This window comes from Neolamprologus multifasciatus, chromosome 5 (genome assembly GCF_963576455.1).
Source record: "Neolamprologus multifasciatus chromosome 5, fNeoMul1.2, whole genome shotgun sequence".
Classification (NCBI taxonomy): domain Eukaryota; kingdom Metazoa; phylum Chordata; class Actinopteri; order Cichliformes; family Cichlidae; genus Neolamprologus; species Neolamprologus multifasciatus.
Window position 1 is genome coordinate 33596293 of NC_140443.1, and position 24955 is coordinate 33621247.

At 43.5% G+C, this 24955-nt stretch overlaps 1 protein-coding gene across 2 annotated transcripts; it reads right to left on the bottom strand.

The window, feature by feature from the left end:
• Positions 1-265: 265 nt before the first annotated feature.
• blacat1 (BLACAT1 overlapping LEMD1 locus) lies at positions 266-24504 on the bottom strand. Of its 2 annotated transcripts, none has more exons than XM_085160696.1 (2): positions 23601-24504; positions 266-4078 (listed from the first exon to the last, which is right to left on the bottom strand). In XM_085160696.1, exon 2 carries the CDS (start codon positions 4045-4047, stop codon positions 3913-3915), a length of 135 nt encoding a protein of 44 aa, XP_085016822.1. In that variant the 5' UTR covers positions 4048-4078; positions 23601-24504; the 3' UTR covers positions 266-3912. The 2 variants fall into 2 exon arrangements, with proteins under 2 accessions (XP_085016822.1, XP_085016823.1); XM_085160697.1 differs by lacking the exon at positions 23601-24504 and adding an exon at positions 21781-23594.
• Between the last annotated feature and the right edge of the window lie 451 nt (positions 24505-24955).

The following is a 24955-nucleotide window of genomic DNA, read 5'->3' on the forward strand; positions in this document are numbered from 1 at the left end:
TAATAAACGCTAAGCAGAATTGATATTGTCCTTGCAACATTGGAATTTCATAAATGCACGAATGGGTTGGTGCGCAAAAGAATAACGTCACAATAATGTGATTGGTCACTTGCAATGTTGAACCTGGAACAACATTTTCATGATGATCTGGGAACAACACCAACACGAGGATATCAGATCATCCAACTACAGACATATTTAGATGGCAAATTTTTGCCATGAAATCAGCACATTTACAGCCTGGGATAGTGAAAAGAATGTAAGAATGAATAATTTAATCTGAGGTTTCAAATACAGAGTCAAATTGGTGATATCCATCGTTTATATAAAGTCTGTGGTTGAGTTTGCTAACCCTGCTATAATAATCATGCTGTACAGCTAACCAAACCACAAACCCCTGTAACATCTGCAACATCATGTCATTTCCTTAAGCTGCTGGAAATGCAGACACATATGTTTGGACTATATCTGCAACTTATATATACAGTATATACGTGACACTGCAACTACTCTACTTATACTCTACTTATGATTTGTAAGTAGTTGCAAACCAACTAAGACAAATCTTGGGTTGTATCCAAATGCCCAACAATGAAAATATCTTTTTTGGGTCGATTTTTGGTGATTCATGTTTTCAAATGGATCTTAAATAATGTGGTTCAGAAGTCTCATTTTAAATTCACAGGGAACTATCGTTGGGTTACACGGGGTTAGGTAGAGACTAACTCGCTCCCCTTCAGAATAAAGCAGAAGTCCGACATTTTGGAAATGACACTTTCGTGTAAAGACTTCAGTCTGCCCTTTTCCTTTTGCTAACAATTAAACGTGCAGACAGAAGATTAGCCATTTTGACACAGGAGCAAATAAGCCTACTGTGTGAAGCTTCTCCTTTAAGCTGGGCGAACAGAGCTTCTGATGCAATTCAGAAGTAAGTCCCTTTCATTAGAGTTCATTCCCTACTAGTATCATCCACCATTTGAATTTATGTATGACCTCATTATGCAGCAAAGGGCCTTTGAATCGGATGACATATATTAATATTATATCTAACCTAACTGAAGTTCACTCTCTTTTTTTGGCCACATTTCAAATTTGCCTTTTCTGCCCTGATATTACGTCTTTGTCTTTCCGGTGGTTTACCGTCTTTTCTCACCAATTTCTCACCCTTTCTCTGGGCGTCCTTGTTCCCGGCGCCCTCCCCTCTCCATCTCCTGCAGGTGTGCGCATATGTGTGGGAGCAGAGAGGAGGGGCAGCAAGGTGTTGCAGGAGACGCGTGAGACGTACAGGGAGCAGCAAGTGATGAATCTTCCAGCCGTCTGTAACACTCTCCGCCTCGCCGGCTCTTCCCTCGTTTCTGACCCAAATCTAATGCGACAGGACTCGTTTTCGCCGTCCCCGCGCTCACCTCCTCCCACAACCCGCCCTCCCCCTCGCCGCTCTCGCAGGAGTCATGCACCACCCCTCTATTTTTAGCTGTTTGTCCTTGAGTTACAATCCCCGAAAATTGCCATGATCCATAAAGGGGTTGTGGTGCTTGAGGGAGAACATGCTCGCACAGACACACACACACACACCTTTGCCAGTGCCAATTCACCCCCCACCCCATCCTCAATGCCCCACCACCACATCGTACCACCTCTGTGCATGCGTGTGTGTGTGTGTGTGAGCAACAAATCGTTACCAATTTAAAGTCTTTCTCCATTACTGGAGCGAATATTCCTCTCATTAAAGAGGTGAAATGGAGGGAGTTAAACGAGTGCAACGCCGACAGATCAGGCTGTTCTTTTCGCTGCCTCCCCCCTCACACGCACACACTCTCATGCCCCACCTCAGAAAGTTATCCACTGTAGCCAATTAGCATGACTGCTCTGTCTAGCATTAGCCCCCCCCCCCCCCCTTCCCCGCACACACACACATCCAGCTCGTGCTCTCATTACCGTCTTTCTCTCTCTTCCTCCGCTATCGTCCCTCCTCTCATTCTCTCTCTTTCTCATTAGGGCTGCGTCGTAACACAGTGAATCATAATAGGTGCTCTACACTGTGAAATGGCTTTAGCTTTGTCTCATTTCGCCGCTTGTAGCAGGAGAATGAGTAAACAGACAATCTATTCCATGCAGGCGTAGACACACACCAACAGACACAATCAGGGCCGTCCATTAATCTGTCGTAAAGCAGCTTTTTGCCCGCCTGAAGGAATCCCTGATATTTGCAGACAGAGAAAGAGAGAGGGGTGGGGGCTAATCTATGGGAGCTGCCATGCAAGGCCATGTACCATCCACCGATAATAAACAGATGAATCCGAGCAAGGAGAGAGTTTCGGGACACGACGAGTGAAAGATGGAGCAGAGGGAGAGATAGCAGGAGGACTTCGGGCGAATGAGGTGGAAGGCCCGAAGGTAGATTGGCGAGGGGAGAGAGGATGGCAGCGAAGAAGTTGGGGAGGGGGGGCGAAACAGCGTGCAGCAGGGGGTGGAGACGGCGGCACTGAGGCGTATTCTAAGCCCTGAATGTAAATATGCGTGAGGGGATTATCACAGAGTGCCAGGCGGCGCTTTTGGGGCTTTGTTTCCGTGACACCATGACGTTGGCTTTGTTTCCCTGACAGCAGACGTGTGTGTGCGTGTGTGTGTGTGTGCCATCGCATGTGTGTTTATGTGTGACATCCAGGCATCTGTTTCCTGCTGGAAAAGGTTAATTACATCTCCACTGCCTGACTGGACGTGCCATGCATAATCACACATGCTAATGAGACCTGTGTGTGTGTGTGTCTTTTGTCTTTGTGTCTCCATGTGCATTCTGGAAAGGCTGTACTGTAGTGGCTGAGCAGATATCTTAACCACTTGTTCAGCTTTGAAAAGCTATTGTTGCAGCCAAGAAGAAGCACAGACACACAACACTCGCAGAGTCCTACACTCAAACAGGTGACAGCTGGAAGAGCACCGCAATGGCATTTACGGACAGACACTCCTCTCCCAACGGGGGACATTAATTGATGGGTCTGCGTCCATGTGTGCGTGCGTTTGTAATTACTCGTCTGCCTGGTAATGAGACAGAGATGCTACGCCGTAAGCGGAAGGACTTCTCCCAAACTCCGCTGCTCACTCTGACCCCTGACTCCTATCTTCACACTCCAGCTAAGCTGCTGATTGGACAGCTGCTTGGCTTTAGATGGAGCCCAGCGCAGCGTGAAAAGCCGAGATGGGCTCCGGCCCTCCATGGGTGACTCTGGAAATTACTGCACACTTTCTCACTCAGCTGAAGTTTTCACTAAGTTGATCTGACATAAGCAGGTAGGTGAGGAGGTGCAGAGCTCCGTCGAGCTTTGGCTCTAATTCAGCCCCCGCGGAGGAGCGGTGAGGAGTGCGACTCGGAAAAATAATGGATTTCTCGAGTCCATCGCCTCTTCGCACCTTGTACGGAACGCCAGCTATGGCAAGAAATTAATCAAACAGATACGATTTTTTTTCTCTTTTTTTGGAATCACATCAGCAAAAGCAAAGTTCTCAGTCAGCTGCCAAGGGAGAAATGAGAGTGCTGCAGGGATGTGTAATGGGCATGAGCGAGGAGTTCGCAGGCTTTTATTTTCAACTTGAAGAGTGTGGCTCAAGACCGCCTTGTGCTTGTTGAGTTTAGCCAGGTTAAAAAGTACAAAAGAAGAAGTGTTAGTCACCGATACTCTGGGAAAAACACAGTACCTGAATCAAAAGCACCTTTTCTTTCTTTTCTTTTTTTAACTTTAAATAAAAGCCTGTGCTCGTTGAACCCCCTTTACCATCTCTTATAATGACTCCAGGCAGCATATCAGACAGTGGAGTCTGTACTGAGCAGTGATAACCCAGGCCACACATTTCAGTCCATTAGGGATAAATCCCACAGAAAAGGTGAAGACAGCTGGGCTGACAGCAATGCTGTCACACCTGTGTCTCCTGATCCCTCCATTGCTCTACCTCTTCGCACTCCTCGTCCTCCACTTCATCACTTTTCTTCTTCCTCCGTCTGCGGCAGAAGCCATTAAGGCCACAGAAGCAGGCGCAGGTGAAGGGCATGTCCTATCTGATGCACCGCATCTACGTCAACCTGTGAATGGACACAGAGGGAAGAGGGAGAGAGAGAAGAATAGGTAAATCATTAAAACAGTCCTCTTTCATCTAGTGCTCATGATAAGGACTTTTGCTTGGAACGCACGTGGATATCTGCAATAGAAGAAGAAGCTTCCTCTTCATGCACGTTTCAGGCAAAGACAGTTTTCTGGATGGAACTTAGCAAAGATTAAGCTAGTGGCTATTTCTTTATGTGCAGTGGACTCTTTAAGCAGAGGTACCATCTAAAACAATAAATGCTACAGTAATTAGCATCCTTTTTATGCTTGGAACACAAATGGGGAGAGCCTCCCCAACTAAATTAAATTTCACTGTAATCAACATGAATCTAAAGGCTCTGCACAGACCTGTAAGCTCTTAACCCTCAGAGGTCAAAGTTATCATCGGAAACAATCACAACTCTACCTTTGAACCTGACCCTAATCAAAAAGCATTTTCACTCGCTGGGCCCACGTCCTCATTTTAGGTTTGACAGCATTTTAGTAGATAGAGGTGAATGGCTTGGATGTGAATTGAGCTGCGGTTTGGGGAAGGCCTCGAAGGGGGCTGGCCCGGCAGATCCCCATGAACTAAATAGAAGTGAAGAAGTAAAAGAACTGAAAAGTGGAGGGAGGGTGGGACACGTAAATGAGAAGGAACCGCTTGTAGAAGCCTAATTTCCTTCGGGATTAATAAAGTATTCTGATTCTGAACTGGGGAACATATATAGATGAGAACCAGAAGGAGTGTTTGGAGGCATTTTCCCATTCCCGAAATTCAGATACTTTTTCTCCAATTAAAAAACACGAGTTTAACAGTTCTTAGTTTTCTGCCTGTTAACTTTTGGAAGAACATTTTTTTAAATGTATAAAATTAGGTGCTCCTATAAAATATTCATATGATGGCAGACAGGTTCATCGCTGACAATCTTTCTATTTCAATACTGAAATGTCTACAGTGAAAATACTTACCAACATTAACGTACAGTTAATTTTGAAAAGAAGTCGCTACAGCTACCACATTACTGAGCAGAATAAGATGCTTGTCCCAAAAGTATTTGTCCACTTCTGAATCAGGCCGTGTGTGGTCCAGGGCGTCATCAGTGATGTCTGACACTAACCCTACACATGGAGTTTGTGTTCTTTTAATTGTTCTCTGAAGTCTTGGCAATGAGGGGATATAGAAAGAGTGCTTTTCTGCTTCTGAGGCAGGACTGAGCTAATGAGCAATGAGCTAATTTTAAAGGTAAAAGTGACAGATATTGAATGTATAACAAGTGTGAACCTTGGACAGGCTTTCAGTGGAGATAACACAACATTCAGTTGGCATCCACTATATCAGTAAGTTAAAAAGAAAACCTGGCAACTCATTACCCTCATACAACTGAGTGAAAAGGAAGGCGATCTCAGTCTGGTCTTCTGTTTTGAGGTGTGTTGCCATTAATAAAGAAACCGTTGGGAAGATGATGCTGGTCAGTGTCATGAGTCTGAAATTGGCTGAGTTAGAATTATTATTTTTTCTTTTGACAAGCAAACACTTGGAAGAACTTTTTTTTTTTTTAAAAATGACATGATGGCAAACAGTAAGGGTTAGTGTCAGGTTCATAACTGATGATAACTTAGATCAGGACAAAGAATGGGCATTTGAGAGGTCACGCTCACATGGAGAACGTGTTACATTGGCCTGTATTTACTGTTTAACTCCCACAGAAATACTGTTTTCATACTGTGTGGGAATAGAAAAGTAGAAGATTGTTGTTGATGTTTCTCCCTGTCCTTGAACTGGGACCAGGAACAGCTGATTGAAACTCCTACCAAGCACTGCATATTCACCAAAGGCCATCACTTGCTCAGTAATTATGGCTGTTGTGTCAAATTTGCTGCATCTGTACTTGACAATTTCTGAACCATGTTCATTAAAGTTGTTTTCACTGACTCACTGTTCAGGTTAGTCATTTAGAGTTTTGATCATATTATATGTTTTTACACCTTCCTCGAAGCCAGTAATAAACACGGGGATAATTATTGTCATATAAAGTTCTTCTAGGTATCTTTTATGCATAGAAACTTGGGTTATTTTTTCAAATTGGGTTATTTTTTTGTATGTATGTGTTTATTGATCTATTTGGCAGCTCTTGCTGACTACATTTGGGTTGTTTTTTTTTCTGGTGGAAGTCTAGAACTTCATCTTTTTTCATTAAGGCTGCCAAAAATCAATCAGCAATAGCTAGGCTACTGTGGGCGCAAGGTGCCCAATCCTAGAGTATTTTAAAACACAGCAAGTCTATGTCCCAATAAGCAGGTGCGTTGGTTCATAAACACTGATGTTGTTGAATCTGTTTCAAAACCACATATCTTTGGATGGACTGCTGATTTGTTGAGGGTGCACGCCGCCTCTTAGCGAGTGTCAGCTGGTGTAAGCTTTAGGCCCAAATGAGGGTTTCACAAGATAATGTACACTTTAACACTTTCAGTGTTTGTAATGTGCCATTTATGTCTTTAAACACTACTCTGTATTAATCATTAGTTATTATGGAACGTATATGTATGAGGTTTTCCCCCCCTCAACCCCAACTGGTTGTGGCAGATGGGCGTCCCTCCCTATGCCTGGTTACTTCCTGTTATATGGGAGTTTTTCTTTCCCACTGTCGCCAAGGTGCTTGTTCATAGAGGGTCTTCTGATTGTTGGGGTTTTCTTTGTATTGTTGTAGGTTCTTTACCTTACAATATAAAGCACCTTGAGTTGACCGTAGAATATCAAAGTGATCCTTTGTGTTTGTGTTCATTTTTTGTAGTCACATTTTTGTTGAGGTTACATTTAAAACCTGTAGTATTTGTCAATGTTTGTGTGTGGAAAATCTGTCTTTAAAAAACAATAACAACAACAACAAAAAACGCAGTGCAAAAAAAAATTTAAGACGGCATCAAGAGATGATGAGATGGTCCCAATGTTTCCAAATAAGATGAGGAAGAAACAGATTCCTAACCCATCCCATTCTTGAGACAAGGGAGCAACAGGGAGAGTTTCATGGATTGATCCAGGAGATGAAGCTGTAGCACGAGCACTTTCATACATATTTCAGGATATCAGTGGGGCAGGTTGAACTCTTGTTGGCAGAGTTGGGACCCCATCTGAGGAGGAAATAATTTCAGAGAGCTGACTGACCCGGAGCAGCTGTGTGTCTAAGGTAATATTTGATCTAAAAGATATTTAACCATTTCCATAGCATTTTATATTCACGACTGGTTTATTTTAAGCTACGAGTGGTCTGACTGGTCAGATCTGTTTATTTGGATCCAAACAAAAATCGAGCTTGGTTCGAAAAAAATGAATGTCGTAAATTTGTCCAGCGAAATGGCCGCTGTGTACCAGCCATGACTCTGATATTATGGCTGAAAGACGAAAGATTAACAAAAATCACCCTCTTTTTCTAAGCATACAAGAGCCTTTTGTTCTTGTCAAGGGGTAGGGTTGGGTTTAGGGGTCGGCACTGCCTGTAGTCTGCGAACACTCACTCTACAAAACAAAAGAGTTACAGCCAATGGACCGATGGAAGTTCCTGTGTGACCAAAACTAAATGATCTTACCTGCAAAAACACCGATTAACTTCTTAATCTTTTGGGATTTATCGTCACTTATATGGTAAAGGTGTACAGATGTGCAAGTGATGTTATTTCAGTAAATCACAATAGGCAGCGTGTGTGACTGTGTAGATAGTTGTCTCCACATATTTGCAGTGTCTTATACTTGTTTTATGCTGCTGCTGTATATTTGCATCGGTATTTGCTACAGAGAGATATTTTCAGTCTACACAAACGTGCTCTCGTGCATGGAATTCATCAGGAATGAGATCAAAACCAGAGTTTGAAAAGCACAGACAGCGGTTGGAGTCGAATTCAGTTTTTTGAATGTTAGGACTTTGCTCTTCTCCACGGCTGGCTGAGCGACCAACAGCAGCACATGCAACAGTAGCCCAGAGACCGGTCTAACACATACTTAGCACATTGCCTCCATCTGGTAACAGACGCTCCCTGCAGGTAGACGGTCCAAAGCTACGGTCTGCCAACACACCGCCAACGGAGAACCATGTTCAGCCCATTAAGCAAGAAAAAACTCCATGTAGATAAAGTTACAGGGGTTCAGTCAGTAGGTCATTACACACACACACACACACACACACACACACACACACACACACACACACACACAGTCTATTGAGCGCTGTCACTCAGCAAGGAGAAAAACTCATTTTACTGCTACACTTCTCATATTTTTCAACATCTCTCCATGTCTGCGCTTCAGTTACTCTCTCCCTGCTCTGCCTCCATCTCTGGCTCCCTCTCACGCAAACAGATGGACAGACAGACGCACACACACACACACACACACACGTACACACGCATGTCTTAAGGCTCACTAAACTCCAAGCGTTAACATTTTTCACCAGTGTTCGAGCAGCCAATCACAAATGAGCTCTGAGATTAGGAGACGCGAGGTGAAACTAAGAGCTTCATTAAATACCAACCTGAGTCAGCAGCACCAGCAGGCCTGGCTGGGGAGTGTGTGTGTGTGTGTGTGTGCAAGAGGGAGTGAGTGGGTGACAAAAACACAAGCACAGATGAAACATGAAGTGTCTGCATTCACGCGTGTGCTTGAGTGTGTGTGTGGTTTAAGGATTGATTCAACCTGTCTCATATGGGGGCAATTAGCTGAGCTGGGCTCTGGGCTGCCTGAGAGCGGAGACAAAAAGGCCTCGGGCCATATGCAGTGTGTGTGTGCGCGCATGCATTTGTGTGTACTATATACTATTAAACCTCCATGAGCTCTTCTTTTATCCCTTTACTGCCATCCCATATATCCATCTAATCCTTGTCTGCAGATCTCCCACTCTGTACCCAATGGCTTTAGACCCTATGTGACATGCCAGAGAAAATCACATAGGAATAGAAAGCCATAAAACACAGCAGCGAGCCATCACGCCGGTAGCGAGAGTAAACTTTTCTTTCCACACAATGATGCACGCGCAGTGTGTGTGTCTGTGTGTGCAGCTCTCTCACTACATGCCTTTAACACCCTCAGCTTGTCTGACAGCTTACAAGGCCCTGCAGAGGATTTACAGCAGTGCTGAGACACCCATCTCCACCGCGTATCCTTCTTGTCTCACATGTATCCTCCAATCCCCCACTCCAGGCCTTCTCCACTCACTCTCCCCTGTTTTCCTTTTGCTTCTTCTTCTTCTCCCACTCATCCGGCTCGCCGTCTCTCTCTATCTCCAGCCACGCTGCCAGCCATCGGAGTCACCGTCTTGTTTGGCGATGCGTAATTTCTAGAGGTTCTTTCACAGGCAAGTGTAGAGATGAGATAGATGAAAATACAGCCTGCAGATCCTCTGAATTATTAACTGGCTGAAAATGGATGAGTCAACGTTAACAGGGAGCAAGGGAGAGGGAGGGTGGCATAAAAAAAATAGCCCACGTGCGTCCACAAATATGCACATAAAGTACAGCATGGCACTGTGCATGAACCAGCCGTCGTGGGAAACAAACAAGGGTTAGAGCGTAAGCTTTTGTTAGTGAAAAAAGTAGATCGGCGATGAATTTGAATTATTTAACGCTCTGATAAAAGTTTCACTCGTAAATTATTGATTACAAGGCAGTAATATGCCCAAGTATCCCTACAACTAACTAGTTTGTTGGCTTAGTCAGCTCTAACTAGAAGTAACTTTTGAAGTTAACAGAGATATTTAGTGTTGCTTGTAAAGGCTGAGCAGGAACAATACCAGATGCTGGGAGAACAAGTCAGGGTCTGGCTTACAGCAGATGATGAGAAGGTTAGCAAGAAGGTTTCATATATTAGTATTTTTGGATGTCATGAGGTGTCCCAGGTGCTGAAATGGTTGTCTTCCACAAAATGCAATTTATTTATTAATCTTCACAAAATATATTATTCTTTGTTTCTCACAATCTCATTCAGGTAGGGCTGCCACAAACGATTATTTTGATAGTCGACTAATTACCGATTATTTTTGCGATTAGTCGACTAATCAGATCATCATCCATTGGACGTAAAACGTACAGCTTATTGCACCAGCAGCCTCTGCTCTTATATAACTATCATTAGCTTACAGCTTTAAGTGTTTAAGGTATGTGCTAACTAAAAATAAAGATAAGATGATAGTTTATTAAATATTAATGAAATTTGCAGATTGTTTCGGTGGAGTTTAATAAACTCCTTGCTATCTAAAATATAACGGGACACCGGAGTAAATTCTTGAGCATCTCAAACTTCTGATAATCAGCTGTCTGCTTGACGTTTATTCTGCTGTGTAAAAACTATAACTTTAATCTTAGCCAAACCGATTTACTCAGGAACAAATAAAATACAAAAAAAAGCCAAACAATAACATTTTTAAGTTATCTAAGTGACTTATTTATATTTAACCTGAGTAGCGAAAGACGGCGGTGGGTTTGAAAACGATTTGCTGGGAGTCCGGTGTTCTCACGGCTCTAGTGAGCCTAGCCCCCGGTTAGCTATCGAGCTAGTGGCTAACAGACGTCTCTGAAAACGTTGGAGCGCTTTTGAAAATATGTGGCGTCTTGATAAACTGAGCAGATATTTGAGGTTTACACAGCTACATTCTCGCCTGAAAATATGTTAAACGTTTATTTTGTGACCCAGAAATAATAATAAGAGTAATATTAAAACTAACTAGCTGCCGCCATTGTTGGAAACTGAGCTGGGCTGCGCTATGAATTCTGGGACAGAGCTGCTTCTTCTTCTTCGGGGTTTAACGGCAGCTGGCATCCTTGTACATGCAGTGCTGCCATCTTCTGTTTCAGTCCGTTATTACACTCTTAAATACTACTACTTATTCCTGCGTCTTTTGGGATCTTACAAAGCTTCAAACAACGCGTCGACTATTAAATCAGTCGTCGACGATTTTGATAGTCGACGTAATCGTGACTAGTCGACTAATCGTGGTAGCCCTACATTCAGGCGAATGTTTTAAATTCAGATTTAATAGTCGTCCTATATGGTAAATAGACTGCTTCTTATATAGTGCTTTTCTACTCTACTTGAGCACTTACAGCACTTCAAACAAACCGCCTCATTCATTCATACAAGAACCTTTTTCTATGCCTAACTGCTTTCTGTGTTTTAACATTAACACTTGGATGTGAGAGCAACTTGGGGTTCAGTATCATCTTGCTCAAGGACACATTGGCATGCAGATTGGAGCAGCCAGGGGTCGAACCACCAGGTCGTCTGATAATTGATCTAACTCAGCGGTCCCCCCCCCCCGGGCGACCGGTACCAGTCCGTGAGTTGTTTGGTACCAGGCCGCGAGAGTTGAGGCTCGGGTGTGAAATTTATGGTTTTCAGGGTTTTTATCGTTAACTCGGTTTCCCTGGGTCTTTTCCCGTGTTGTAGTTGTGCGTCTTATTTTGAAAGAAATATTTACGCGTTACCATAGTGACCAGAGAGCATTAAGGGGCAGAGAGGAGGATGTTACTCTCAATGTTGTTGCCACATTTCAGGCGGACGCTGCTAATAAAGTTACACAATGTGTTACACAGCGAAAATATTGTCTGACATTAAGTCGGCTTGTGGCGCAAAAAAGGTTGGGGGGCCGCTGATCTAACTGGTATGTGACCTGCTCTACCGCCAGCATCACAAGCTGTGGCACGAACGTCACGAGCACAGCCTTTATAGCTGAAGCTCTCTCTCACCTTCAGTTCTGCTCACAGCTCGGTCTGTCTTTGAGCAGCTTTGGTAAGTTGACTGTTATTTTTTTATGAATTCTTCCAGATTATCCAACTCAACTGCATAATTTCTCTATACATGACTTTTAGTGTGTGCAACCATTTTTTATGGCGCTGTTTCCAACTAGTGCCTGTTCCCACAGTTTTTATGGTACCTGCTGTATGGCAGAAATACAGCTGAAGCCGATCTATTGAGCCAGGCCTTGGCTGCAGTTCAGTCAGGGGATGCAGAAGAAGGTACTTATGAGATGGGCCTCACTGAATAGGAATGAATGAGGATACCTGAATACATAATAGAATAATTATTTACACCTGCCATGAGATAAAAGGACAAAAAAGGATTGCATTAAATCTTTGGAACCCTTCAGAGTTTCAGAGGTATCAGTTTTTGTGATGTACGTTTTTTTATGCTAAGCCATGCTAACTTGCTGTTAGCTGTAGTCTTGTATATGTGAAAAAGTAGCTAATGTGCCAAAAAAAAGTGCTTGGAAAAGATCAGTGTCAGATTATTTCTCTGATATTTACTACTGCGATCAGCAGAATAGTATATACTCATCCAGCTAATAACCTCAATCACATCTAAAATATGTGGTACCTTGTTTGGTGAACAAAGAGCTACTTTTCAGACTGAAGGGGAATCCCCTCTTTTTTCAGCAGCCTGCTGTATCAACAGGCATGGGAATCGGAAAGTCAGAGGGTTGCAAAGACGTGCCGGAAAGATAAGAAGAAATGAGAGATAAAGGTATCAGTGCTTGAAAATGGAGCAAAAGGGTCACTCAGAAAGAGTTTGAAACAGGTGGGATTAATGTCAAAGTCATCCATCCATGTTTTAATCCGTTTTTTTCCCCACCGTCATTCCCTGTGAAAACTCGCACCGCTTCCTTGTGTGCGCTGTTTGTAGATATTTACGCGTGTGTCCGTTTGTCTGTGTGCGTAAGCTGATTTGTGTCTTATCGAGATCCTCTGTGGAAACAGACAATGCGGTTTATTTGTTATCTTCTTGTTTGGACAATGAGATAAGGCGATCAGTGTTTGCGAGCGCGTACGCAGACGTGTGGGAGTGTTGGCGTGGACGTGTGTGTGCATTTGTGTGCGTAGAACACAGATAAGCCGAGTGTTGTGCCACAGTTTGAGTGACGGGATCCTAAAGCTGATCCCAATGGTCAACAGCCCAGAGACATAACACAGAAAACTTATTAGACCTTTATCCATTATTTATATCGGGCCCGCCTTCGGACACGTACACACATACATACAAAGCAGGAACCTTGTGTGTGAGCGTGATTCGTGCTGACACATGCCTGACTTCTTCTCATGGAAAATAAGTAGCCACCGAGAAACCTCCCATCCAGAACATTTCCCATCAAGCGCCTTACCTGCTCTCACTGGTGCAAGAACCAGAAGTTCTACTCGGCAATGGCCAAAAAAACCCTGAATTCCACAGCACTCGTTTCATGGAAAGTTTTACACATTATTAACCTCTTGGGGTTCACCGGGTCACAGGCAACCCATCTAAGGTTAAGTGTAATTAGATCAATGTCCTTATCCCCTTTTCATAAAAACCAAACAGCTATAACAGAAAAAACTGTAATGCCAAACTGAATGCGCGAGACTTCATTTAAAAGGAAACATCTTCTTGTTTCTGAATATTTGCCCGAAACAAACCCTGAATGAGTCGCGGTTGCACAACTAGGAAGAAACACAATATAGCTCCCGAAAGTCACGAGTTCCTCTTTTACAGCTCAAGAGATAACACAAAATTAGAGAAATACCTTTATGTATACTTACAATTATGCACTTTTCCAGGTCACCGTGAAGCCACAGAAGAACCAATTCCTGCCATTTTGTGCGACTGACTCCAACACACAGAGCGCCTCCTGCTCTCTTTTCCATCTGAATTCACGTATTCGGTTCTGGTACCTGCACAAAGCTTTTACCTGTACCTGCAGCCCTGCCCTCTTCTCTGTTTCCCAACCCTCTTTCTCTTGTTCTCACACAAAATATCCTCTGTCCAGTTTTCGTTAAAAAAAAAAAAAAGAAAAACCCACTGACCCCTCCCCGCATCCCCCCTCCCAGATAAGTGAAAGAAAGAGTCAAGGTAATGGTTTTCTCTGTAGTTTCAACATAAAGACACCAAAGCTGAGGGCTGAGCGATAAAGAGTGGCATATGTATGTAGACAGATTAAAACTGGAAAGCAGCTACTTTGAAAATGGAGGAATGCCCTTTCGGGCTTAGGTATTTAAATTGCGTGTGTGTGTCCGCAGGTACATTATGGTGTGTATGAAGTGTCAGTGTGTCTCATGGCTAACTGTGTCCCAGGATCAGTGAACAAAGAGCCTATTGACTTCTAAACACAGAGGAGCTCTCTTTCTTCTCCACAGGCCACTGCTTTGTGTTTCACCCTCAATCCCTCCACACACACATCTTTGCCTCCTGATGCACACCAAAAACCATCCTACTGCTTCACCTGCTCCTCCACCTATCCATCATTTCTACAGGATAAGTTTACACTTTTGAATTGAGAATCATAAAATATCTGTTTTTACAAGTCACACGGAATAACCTCTGCAAACTATGCCGACAGTTCGAGGGTGGACTCACTGAGTAACTTTTCTAGCTACGAGGCCTAAAGTGTGTCTTGCTTCATCGTCCATTTTGACAAACAGGGGACTACGATTTTTAAAATGAGAACCATGATGCAGCGATTCCCAGAGTGTGGGCCGGGGCCCCTTGGTGGCCCTTGAAGCTACTGCACGTGGGCCGCAGTAACAACAGAAACTTACATATTTATATTAGTGCTGTTAGCGTTAATCTCGTTAAAATAACGTTAACACCATAATCGCATTAACGCAGCAAATCTCTGTTAGCGAGTTATCGCGGATCGCCCCGTGCGTGGGGCTGCACCGCATCATCGCATTAGCGCGGTTAGCTCGTTAACGTATTAACGTCCAGCCCTACACATGGGGCGAGCCGCGATAACTCGCTAACAGAGATTTGCTGCGTTAATGCGATTATGGTGTTAACGTTATTTTAACGATATTAATGCTAACAGCACAAATTCATATAAATGTATTTATTCATTAAAAAGTGAATAAAAGCTAATATTTTTTTGCTTTTGTATTGAAGTTTGTGTCCCAGTGGCAGGTGGGTCACAGACTGGCCTTGACACTTTGCAATATGACTGTGTAGCATTAGCGATTAGTGTTTTTAAAAATAAAATCTTCAAGGAAACACATCACTTTCTCTTGTATTTTGATTACAGTGAAGCTCGGGTGGGCCCCGTGGGACTTTTAAGTGGGCCACAGCACTCTTGACTTTGGGAATTGCTGCCATAATGCATTTGGTAACCTGGTAAGACTTGAAACTACCAACCAAGACAATAAACTCAGGAAAGTGTTTACTGAGGTCATGGAGCAAGGCAGCTCAAGATCTGTTTTCGACACAACAGGTTTAGTTCCTTTTCAACCATCTTGTTGGACACAAGAAAGAAAGCAGGTTTAAGGAACTTCTACGTTGGAAGTGCCTTAAGTCTATGTTTGAATCAAGAGATCAAAAACAGTAAAACACGCCAACGTTTCATACTAACCAGGTTATATATTCTGGCCCGTAAAGGATCGCTTACTTCAACCGCTTACTTCTTTTCCATTATTGCGACTACCTTCGCGCTACGTCAACTTTGCACTGCACCACCATTGTAGAGTCTGGGGAAATGACGAGTTTCAAAAATACTTTGCAAACAGTACATCATGGTAGTTAGCCCAAAAAATGTTTTATACATGAGTCATTTTAAACATTTGTTTTAAAGTGTGACAAAAAGGAAATAGCTAACAGCTATTTGGGGACATCTGACTCAACTATCCTATCTGATAAAGGATAGGGTGATTTTTATTGAAACTAAAAAGGTAAAATGTAATGCCAGATTACTTTGAGGATAATTGCAAGTGATTTCAGTCTGTCAGTTTGCTCAGTTTCCTCTAGAAAGCAGGCTTCTCAAATGGAAGAGGTGGCTAGAGGTAGAGGCTGACCGACATTAGGGTCTTATCTAGACGCGACGGGAAACTGGTGTTGTTCCTGTGCTCATTGCTTTGCTGTTCAAGAAGGGAATTTGTTTCTCCCAGGAGTGGGACCTGCTGATGGTAAACAGAGAAAATCTCCATGTGTCCGTGCGTGGGCGTTATCCCATCTGCAGAACTACAACACGTGAATTTGTGGTTCTAATAAACAATGTTATTCAGGCGATAGCGTGTTAGCTCCCCAAAACAACTGGAGAGACCAAGAGAACAACAGAGCTTAAGAAAATAAAACAAAAGAAAGAAGATGTTTTTGGGTCTATTTATACAGTTTTCATTCTGCTTTGTTCAACTCCTCGATTCCCAGAAAGTGGAGAGTACATATTTAGCATGACCCATGGAGCAACAAAACATTAATAGAAAATACGCCTACTGTCAAAGCTAAGTGTGGTCGGACGTGTCCTGTTGTTCTTGTAAGAGATGGTGTCGAAACAGCACTCACCAACAGCACAATCATTTACCTGGAAAATTTAGAGCTTAGCGTCCCCAGTGCTGGTGCTTCTGTGCTATCGCTTGCCTTCTGTAGAGTCTCTGTTGCCTTTTTCTTGGAGCGACACCAGAACTACAGAGAGCAACCGAGGTGCTCCTGGACCGCTCAAGGTAGGATAATTATAACCTCCAGGTTTCCAGTGGAGAATAAGGCTTAACAAGGCCGAGAGCAGAGAGATTACGAGGTCTCGGTAGCACTACAACTGTCTGGCCGACCACAGGGCTCCTCTGTAAAGTTATGAACATGGTGAATAATAATGCCGTGAGCATTGGCAGGAGCTTTAGATGAGCTGTGAACTGTGAGAGAGAGAGAGAGCAAGAGGCAGAGAGAGCAACAGGGACAGAGAGAGACTGTTTGTGTGCGCTGCAGTCAAGAGATTTCTCGCCTCAGCTGGTTGGACAGATTACCTGAAACTGAGAGCAAGGAGAAAGATAGCGAGTGAGAGAGAAAGCAAGAAAAAAAGAGGACAGAAAGGTCACAGTGATCTCAGGATAAGGAAAATGAATGGAGAGAAATGAAAGAGGGCGCTTTTATTTTGCCAGGCCAAAACTGTGTTAAAACTGTCCTTTCAGTACTCACAGTTCATATATATTGGTTAAAACCTTAATTCACCATTTATCCAAAAAGAACAATGACCTGAAAGGAAACAGAGGACAAAATCCAGTCCTGTCTTTAGTTTTCTATGGAGCAAAAAATGCTAACTTAAGGTCTTAGCAAATTAGCTTATGACGTTAGCTTACAGCAGAGTAACTAAAATATGTAGTTTTGTTCAAAAAATTATTAAGATGTGTGGCCTGACCTGAGAAAATGCAATTTTTACTCCATACTCAACAGTGGCGTTTTTGCAGTCTTTCTATTGATCTCAGACATCGAATGTGTTTGCTCATATTTGTAGCACGTAGCAAGCTAATCTTGTACGCACCAAACCTGTTTGCCTGTATTTGGATGTCTCGTTTTAACTTTTCAATAGTGATAATATTACTAAAGTTCCCAGAGCCCAGGCAACAACTGCAAAACACTAATTTTCTCATTTCATAATACTTCTAAGGGCTAATTGTGTAGCTGTTAACCCTGCAGTGCACTGTGTTTCTGTTGTTATTTGAACATTTCCTGTATTTTCTTCTTCTTCTTGTACTTTTATATTATTCCATCAGTTTGTATTGGTTAAAATAATTTTGATCCTTATTTCCACTGATTTTTGTAGAATAGGCCAAACAGATAAAAATACTCACACTAAGCTAGCAAAATGTGCTTCACATTAACACTCACACACGTTTTTGGTGCACTTGATTTTCCATTGAAACACCTGCTCTGCGCTGCACTTTATGCTCAGAGGTATGCTAGGAAAAGCATTGCACCATACCCAGCAAGCACAGGAGGAAGGATGCCGTGGACCAGAAACTCTAAATAAACAGAATGCATTGTGTTTTAAGAAGAAAAGAAAGGATTGCATCTTTAATGCTTGAGAAATCAGAGAATAGTAAAGCAGCGGTGAAGGGAAAAAGGAGAACTACCCTGAGTCAGAAACAGACAGAGAGAGGGCACCCTGTCCTAGATAGCCGCCTGTAAGCTGCTCACAATGCAGACATGGCAAGGCGAGCGCGGGAGAGGAGATGAGAGGAGAGCGGAGAGATGGGCAGAGGAAAAAAAGAACGAGGGACAGAAAGTCAGGCCAGAGAAAGGATTAGTGATCAAAGAAAGCTAGCGGCCATCCTGAAAGCCCTTTATACATGTCCGCACACACACACACACACACACACATTCATAGAGAGAGGGAGAGAATAAGTGAGATTAGCGGGTTTTTTCCATGGGGTTTATCATTTACCTTCCTCCATCCCAGCAGCACATTAGCTGTGAGAATGAGCATGTTATGCATAAATCCATTTGTATTAGCCCCAGAGTAAACGTTAGGAGGGCAAACATATACATGCACATGCACGCTCATAGATCACGGTGCTCTAATGAAAATATATGTGAGTCTGACTTTCTCTCTAACTAGTTAGGCTTTCCCCTGGAGCTTGAAGACACAATATGACATCAGCTTCTCCCTCCAGCAGAAATTCAGAGGTGCAAACAAGACTTTTGAAACGCTTTTAAATTCCTTCTCAATCGCTGTCTCCTTCACTGCACCGAGTCACCATGAAGAGATAAACAACTGGCCGCAGATACCAATTAGGCCGTCAAATTACAGCGCAACAATCTTCAGCAACGCTCAACTTTCCCAGAACTGTGCTGGTGGGGAGAGGGAGGTTTGGGGGAGACAGTAACAGAGGAAGGAAGGAGACGTTTGAGCAGTAAAAAGCAGGAGGAGAAGAAAACTTTGCTCACATCTAATCAGGGAATCCTCCTTCTCACTTTCACCACGCAGCACACACACATAAATACACACATCCCTCCTGTCAGAGGCTTGACCTCCACTAGCTGATCTCATTTCTCGGTATCCCATCGCCCTCCCACCGGCTGACCTGATTGGCTAATGACGGCTCATTTATCTTGATGCAGCACCTGCAGTGCCTACAAGGTGTGTGTGCGCGCGTGCAAAAAACGACATGTTTCCAAGCGCATCCCCACCACGATAGCTCCATCTACACCTGTACTGCTCCTGCTGCAACAGCTTGCACACATTGGTTCATCTCTGGGGAATGCTAGAGAGGAGAGGCTGGAGTCTGATGGGAGGAGGCGAAGAGTAAGAGGAGGGAGACTATGATAAAGGAGGAAATGAGGGCAGAAAAGAGCAAGAGCAGGAACAAGGAAGGAGATGAGGAAAGCAGCGCAATAACAGTGGGTGGGGGGCAGATGAACTGGAGGAAAGGAAGATGCTGGAGAATTACATCAGGGTGGGGGAAAGAGAAAGGAACAGACAGTGAAAAAAAAAAGATGGAGGAGGGGGTTCGAATGAAGGGAAGAGGGATTGATGCATGTTTTATTCACTCACTGCTAACGCTTCTTTAATTACCGCAGCTGAAATCGCTGGCCGGGTGTGATCACTGCATGTGTGTGTGTGGAGTCCTCTATTATGTGTAATAATCAGCAACCATTAATTATCTGGTGTAAGTAAGGCAAAGGGAAAACCAGTGCAATCCTGTTGATGCTATACAATCCACAAATTAGCCAGTTAAATCTGTATGTAAGCGTAATTACTTTTCAATTCAATTCAATTCAATTTTATTTATATAGCGCCAAATCACAACAAAAGTCGCCTCAAGGCGCTTCATAGATACAGAGAAAAACCCAACAATCATATGACCCCCTATGAGCAAGCACTTTGGCGATAGTGGGAAGGAAAAACTCCCTTTTAACAGGAAGAAACCTCCGGCAGAACCAGGCTCAGGGAGGGGCGGGGCCATCTGCTGCGACCGGTTGGGGTGAGAGAAGGAAGACAGGATAAAAGACATGCTTTTGCTTTCTTAACCTCCTAGGACCTGGCGTCCACATATGTGGACATCACATTTTGGGTTGTCTAGACCAAAATACGATTTTTGCTCTACAAGGGCCTGATATCTACTTAAGAGGACATTATCGTGCCACTGATCTATCAACATTTAAAATGAATGTCCTCATATGTGGATCTCATTTTTCTCAGAAACAAAAATCAGGTTAAAAAAATATCTGGTAACTCTTTGTTTTTACATTCATCAGGTCCCAATCAGCCCAAATAGCAAAGAGAAATTAAAAATGCATGCCATGAAAGAGTTAAGGTTAAGTCATTCCTCTTTATATCTGCAGCATGACTCCTGCAGGTTAGATTTTTAACAAGCATCTGTGTAATAATGGGGTGAACATCCAGACGGGTCAGCTGTCTATCACTTAGAGAGAGACCATATCAACCTGTTAACCTGACGCATGTCTATGGACTGTGGGAGGAACCCGGAGAACGTGCAAACTCCACCTCCAGTCTCGAACAAGGAAGTTTTGTGCTAACCACTGCACCTTTGTGTCAACATCATTCAAACCAAATGAGCTGAAAAAAAATGACTGTTTATGTGAATGAACTGCATGGCTGGTAACATTAATAGTGTGTGTGTGAACATATTTGCTAAGAAATAAGTTGGCTCAAACAATCTGGTTAAGCTTTGGGGTTCCTCTGACTACTTCAACAGTTTTTGTCCAGTCTGTTCTTTCCAGTGTCTGAACTCTTTGCCGCTAGTCTGCTTTCAGACAATAATAGCCAAATGGGAAGCACAGGACAACCCTCTGCTGAGCAAACTTTTCAGCGTACAAAATACAAATATGAAACCACTACAGCTACAACTGTTTTAGCTAAAAACAGCTCAAACTGGAGCATTAGATTAGCCTCACATTTGTACCAGTTTGTTAACCAGGGAAATAAACTGCAGCACTCACTGTATGAGTGATAACGTCGGAGTTTATACAGCTGAAGATGAAGCAGCGGAGGGAGCGGGTAACTCGCTGTCGTTCTGAATGACATCACAGTGAAAATAAAAGTAATCATTCTGGTCGACTGAAACCACCTAAGCGAGCTCCTATTGAAAGATGCGACAAATTAGCATATGTGGCCGTGTTGTTTATTTTTAATTCAATTGAATTCAATTTTATTTATACAGCTCCAAACCACAACAAGGTGCTTTATATTGTAAGGTAGACCCTACAATAATACATACAGAGAAAACCTAAGAATCATATGACCCCCTATGACCAAGCATTTTGGTGACAGTGGGAAGGAAAAACTCCCTTTTAACAGGAAGAAACCTCCAGCAGAACCAGGCTCAGGTTTACTTAACTTTACTTAAAAGTGCATTAAGTAAAGAACTAACCTTTAATCTAATATCTCACTATATGAACTTAAATGACTTCTACTTAGATGTAGCTGCTACTGGTTAAAGTAGCGGTTTGCCAACATCTCTACTGTTTGTTTTTGTTTTTAAAATCAAGGAAAAGAGATATTACTGGAAGCAGCACACTGAAGTGATCGGTCGTTGCTCTTGGTTCCAACTAATTATGGTCCAAACATACGTTACGAGTGCAGTTCCAGGTCGCTGCGTCCAGATTAAAGACAACAGAGAGCGTCCGGAAACAGGACGGCTCAACAGTTGTTGGTAAGAGATGAAGCACAGAGTCACCTGAGGGTTTTTGTTTTCAATGTCACCTTGTTTTATTAGTGCAGAAAGTCAGTAAGAGAACAACAGCAGAAGGCTTGTTTGTCTGCACATTTTGAAAACTTTGGTCTGTGATCATGAATAAAACTCTTTTTTTTTTCATACCATTTCACATCCAGGAACTCACCCACTGATTCACCTTCCTTTCATAAGTTTGACATTTCTGGAGCAACCACACAGCTTATTTTTATTTATTCCCTTTTTTATTTTATATAATTTGATTACGACAATTGCCTTGCATGTTGCGCCTTACTCATACCTCTCTCCTCTTTCCTGTCTCCTCCTCCTCCTCCTCTCCTTCCTGACTGCAGAGAGAGGAGGGCTTGCATGTATTATGTCTTCTTTTGTTCTTTGCTGTCGGCTCATTGTCAAAAAAGAGAAAGAGGAGAGAGTGAAGAGGAAGAAGGCGGTTAGCGAGGGAGACTGCGGGCGAGGAGAAGTAGGAGACAGTAGGTAGATATCGGAGGCTTAACACAAACACACACAGACACACACACACACACACTCCTGCGACCTGCCACCTCCCCTTTTCCCCACATCTCTCTTTGTGCGTTCTTATCTTTTATTTTCTCTCTCAAACCAGGTGCAGCTTATCCAGCCTTCAGCACATCTTATCCCCCCCCCCCCCCCCCCCATTCTGCCTTATCTCACACACCGTCATCACAAACACACAACCTGACACATGAACACACACACCCGCTCTCCTTCAACCTGCTCCCCCTGCCGTCCTCCTCTTTTCCATATCTCTGACTTTTCCTCCTTCTCTCTCCTGCGCTGCTGGAGGCAGCCAGCAGGCCGTGACCTATCCTATCACCGCTCTGGAATCAGGCCCGACGCACACAGACACGGCATCACAGACAGACAGGTAGGCGGACAGACAGGCAGCTAGAAACTCATCAACTCCAGATCTGTATCTTAACTCCAGTTTTAATCCGCCCGCAGCCAGCTACTGTAGCAGCCAAGAGGCGGAACGGGAAAATCCATACAGCTTAAAACTGTCCGAAATCTTTTAAAGTCAAGTTTCTGTGAAGCAAATGAACCGTTTTTTTTTTTTTTAATCTGCTTTTTATTAATGTTATTGCTTCAAAATAAAACTGAAAAAGAAAAATAAAGGAAGTCTGATTATCAGCATCTTTGAAACTAAGAAGCTCTTTTTGTCTCCCCGTGTTCAGCACTGAGGCTGATGTGGAAGAACAGCGCGGGGTTTGGCGAGGGAAAGCCTTCAGAGTTGCTCTTCTCTCGCTGTCGCAGTATATTTCACTGGTAAAACTCACAGCAAATCTTTGAACTTTCTTTTTTTCTTCTTCTTCTTTTGGAGTGCAAGTGTTGTAGCTGCTGGCTGTAGCAGAGGGAGAGAGGGAGGGGGGGTGGCGTGGCTGCCTGAGCCGAGCTCTAGTCCTGATTTAGAATTAGATCTATTTCTGTTCACCCTCCAACCCCGCCGGGAAATATTTAAATCTGCCGTGGAATGTGTGTGTGTGACAGAGGGAGTGACAGAGGAGATTATTTCAACATATAAACTGGTTGTGTGAGAATATGCATTGAGCGCGCAGCTTTGGCGGTGCGGTTGCCTACGAGCAGGTATGCCAATTAAGACTCAAATGAGACGGAATGAGAAAAGAGAGACAGAGGAAGAGACGGAGCGACGGGAAAGTGTGAAAAAGAGAAAGAAAAAAGCACAGAGAGGCTATCTGCAGGCTCCTTGTGAGCTAGCAGGGAGCAGAACTCAAGCCGTGGTCAGTAATTCATAAGCAGAGCACGTACAGACTGAGCCGAGCTCACCCTCTGGCAGCGCACACGCACATACACACACACACACACACACGCTCATAACACTCACAGTCACACCAGCAGCCTGGGACACAATCTCAGCTCCATATCCAACCCTGCTGCCATCCAAATGTCACCGGCAGAACCTCTGACCCCTGTTAACGCAAACACTCACTCACACACACAAACACAAATAGTTCAAATAATATGACATACACACACTTTACAAACTTCAATACCCACAAAAACTGTGTTTTAAAAGAAAAAAGGTGAGTTTGTGAGATACGGAGACGGCGCACAAACACTCACCTCAGAGTGAAAGCTGGTGCCGGGCTGCGCTGCTGCGTAGAAAGACCGGCCGCGCACACACCCCCGTCCTCATGCACGCACGTGTACGCAACGCTCTCAGTGGCGAGGTGTGTGCGCGTTTGAGAGGACAATGAGCTTGGATGGAGCTGAGCAGCAGCAGCAGGAGGAGGAGAAAAGGGAGGCGGGAGATGTGTGGTTGGGCGGGAAGGTAAAGAGGAGAGAGTGAGAGAGAGAGAGTGAATAATGAAATACAACACAATTAAAAAAAAAAGAAGAAGAAATGTGAAAAAGGTCGTCCCGAAGCAAAGTCCCTCTCGTTCCATCTGTGGCTTTGCGAGTGTGTAAAATGTGTTAAGGTAACTAACTGTGTGTGTGTGTGTGTGTGTGTGTGTGTGTGTGTGTGTGTGTGTGTGTGTGTGTGTGTGCGTGTGAGAGAGAGAGTGAGCGTAACGGCTGAGAGGTCTCCTATCCATCCCTGGAGACTTGGCGCCCTGCCTCAGAGCAGAGAGTGTGCTGAAAGGAGCTTCACATCTCTTCTAAGTGTTGATGTGTGTGTGTGTGTGTGTGTGTGTGTGTGTGTGTCCTCCACTCAGCCAGCTAGCCTGTAACTTCGCCAGCATCACAACACCTCTCATGTCTTCTTGTCTCAGAAGCCTCCTCTTCATCTTCTTCATCTCTGTCTCTCTCTCCCTCTCTGCAGGGAAATACCTCTGCCACTAACTCTTCAAAGGTCTCTCAGCCGCTCGAGCTCACTCTCTCTCTCTCTCTCTCTCTCTCTTAGTTTCTGCACTGTAAAAAAATACTTTTGATAAAATACTATTACAATAAATACTTTTTCCCCAAAGAAATTAGCACATCCATAACTTGAAGAGAAGAAATATGCATATACATATATATACACATACATACATATATATGTATGTATGTATGTATGTGTATATATGTATATATATATCTGCTTTCCTTATCCCAAAAAACCTCAGCAGAGGATCTCCCCCCCCCCAAAAAGAAAAAAAAAGAAAAAGCACAGAGTCATTTAGGCACATTACTTAGTCTATACTTGGCTTTGAGATCACATTCAGAAGTTGGTAAATTCTTTTAAAAAAAGAAAGAAACGATGAAAACTAGTCTTTTTAAAAAACGAGGGAGATCTTTGCAGCTCATATTCAAACTCTCTCTCTCTCACACACACACACATACACACACACACACACACACACACACACACACACACACAGCCTGAGCTGCAGGTGTATGTGTGTGTGAGTAATCGTGTTTTCATGTGTGTGTGTCTGTGTGTGAAGTGCCGTGCAGCCTCAATCCTCTGGCTCAGCCACAGAGAAGCCAATCTCCAC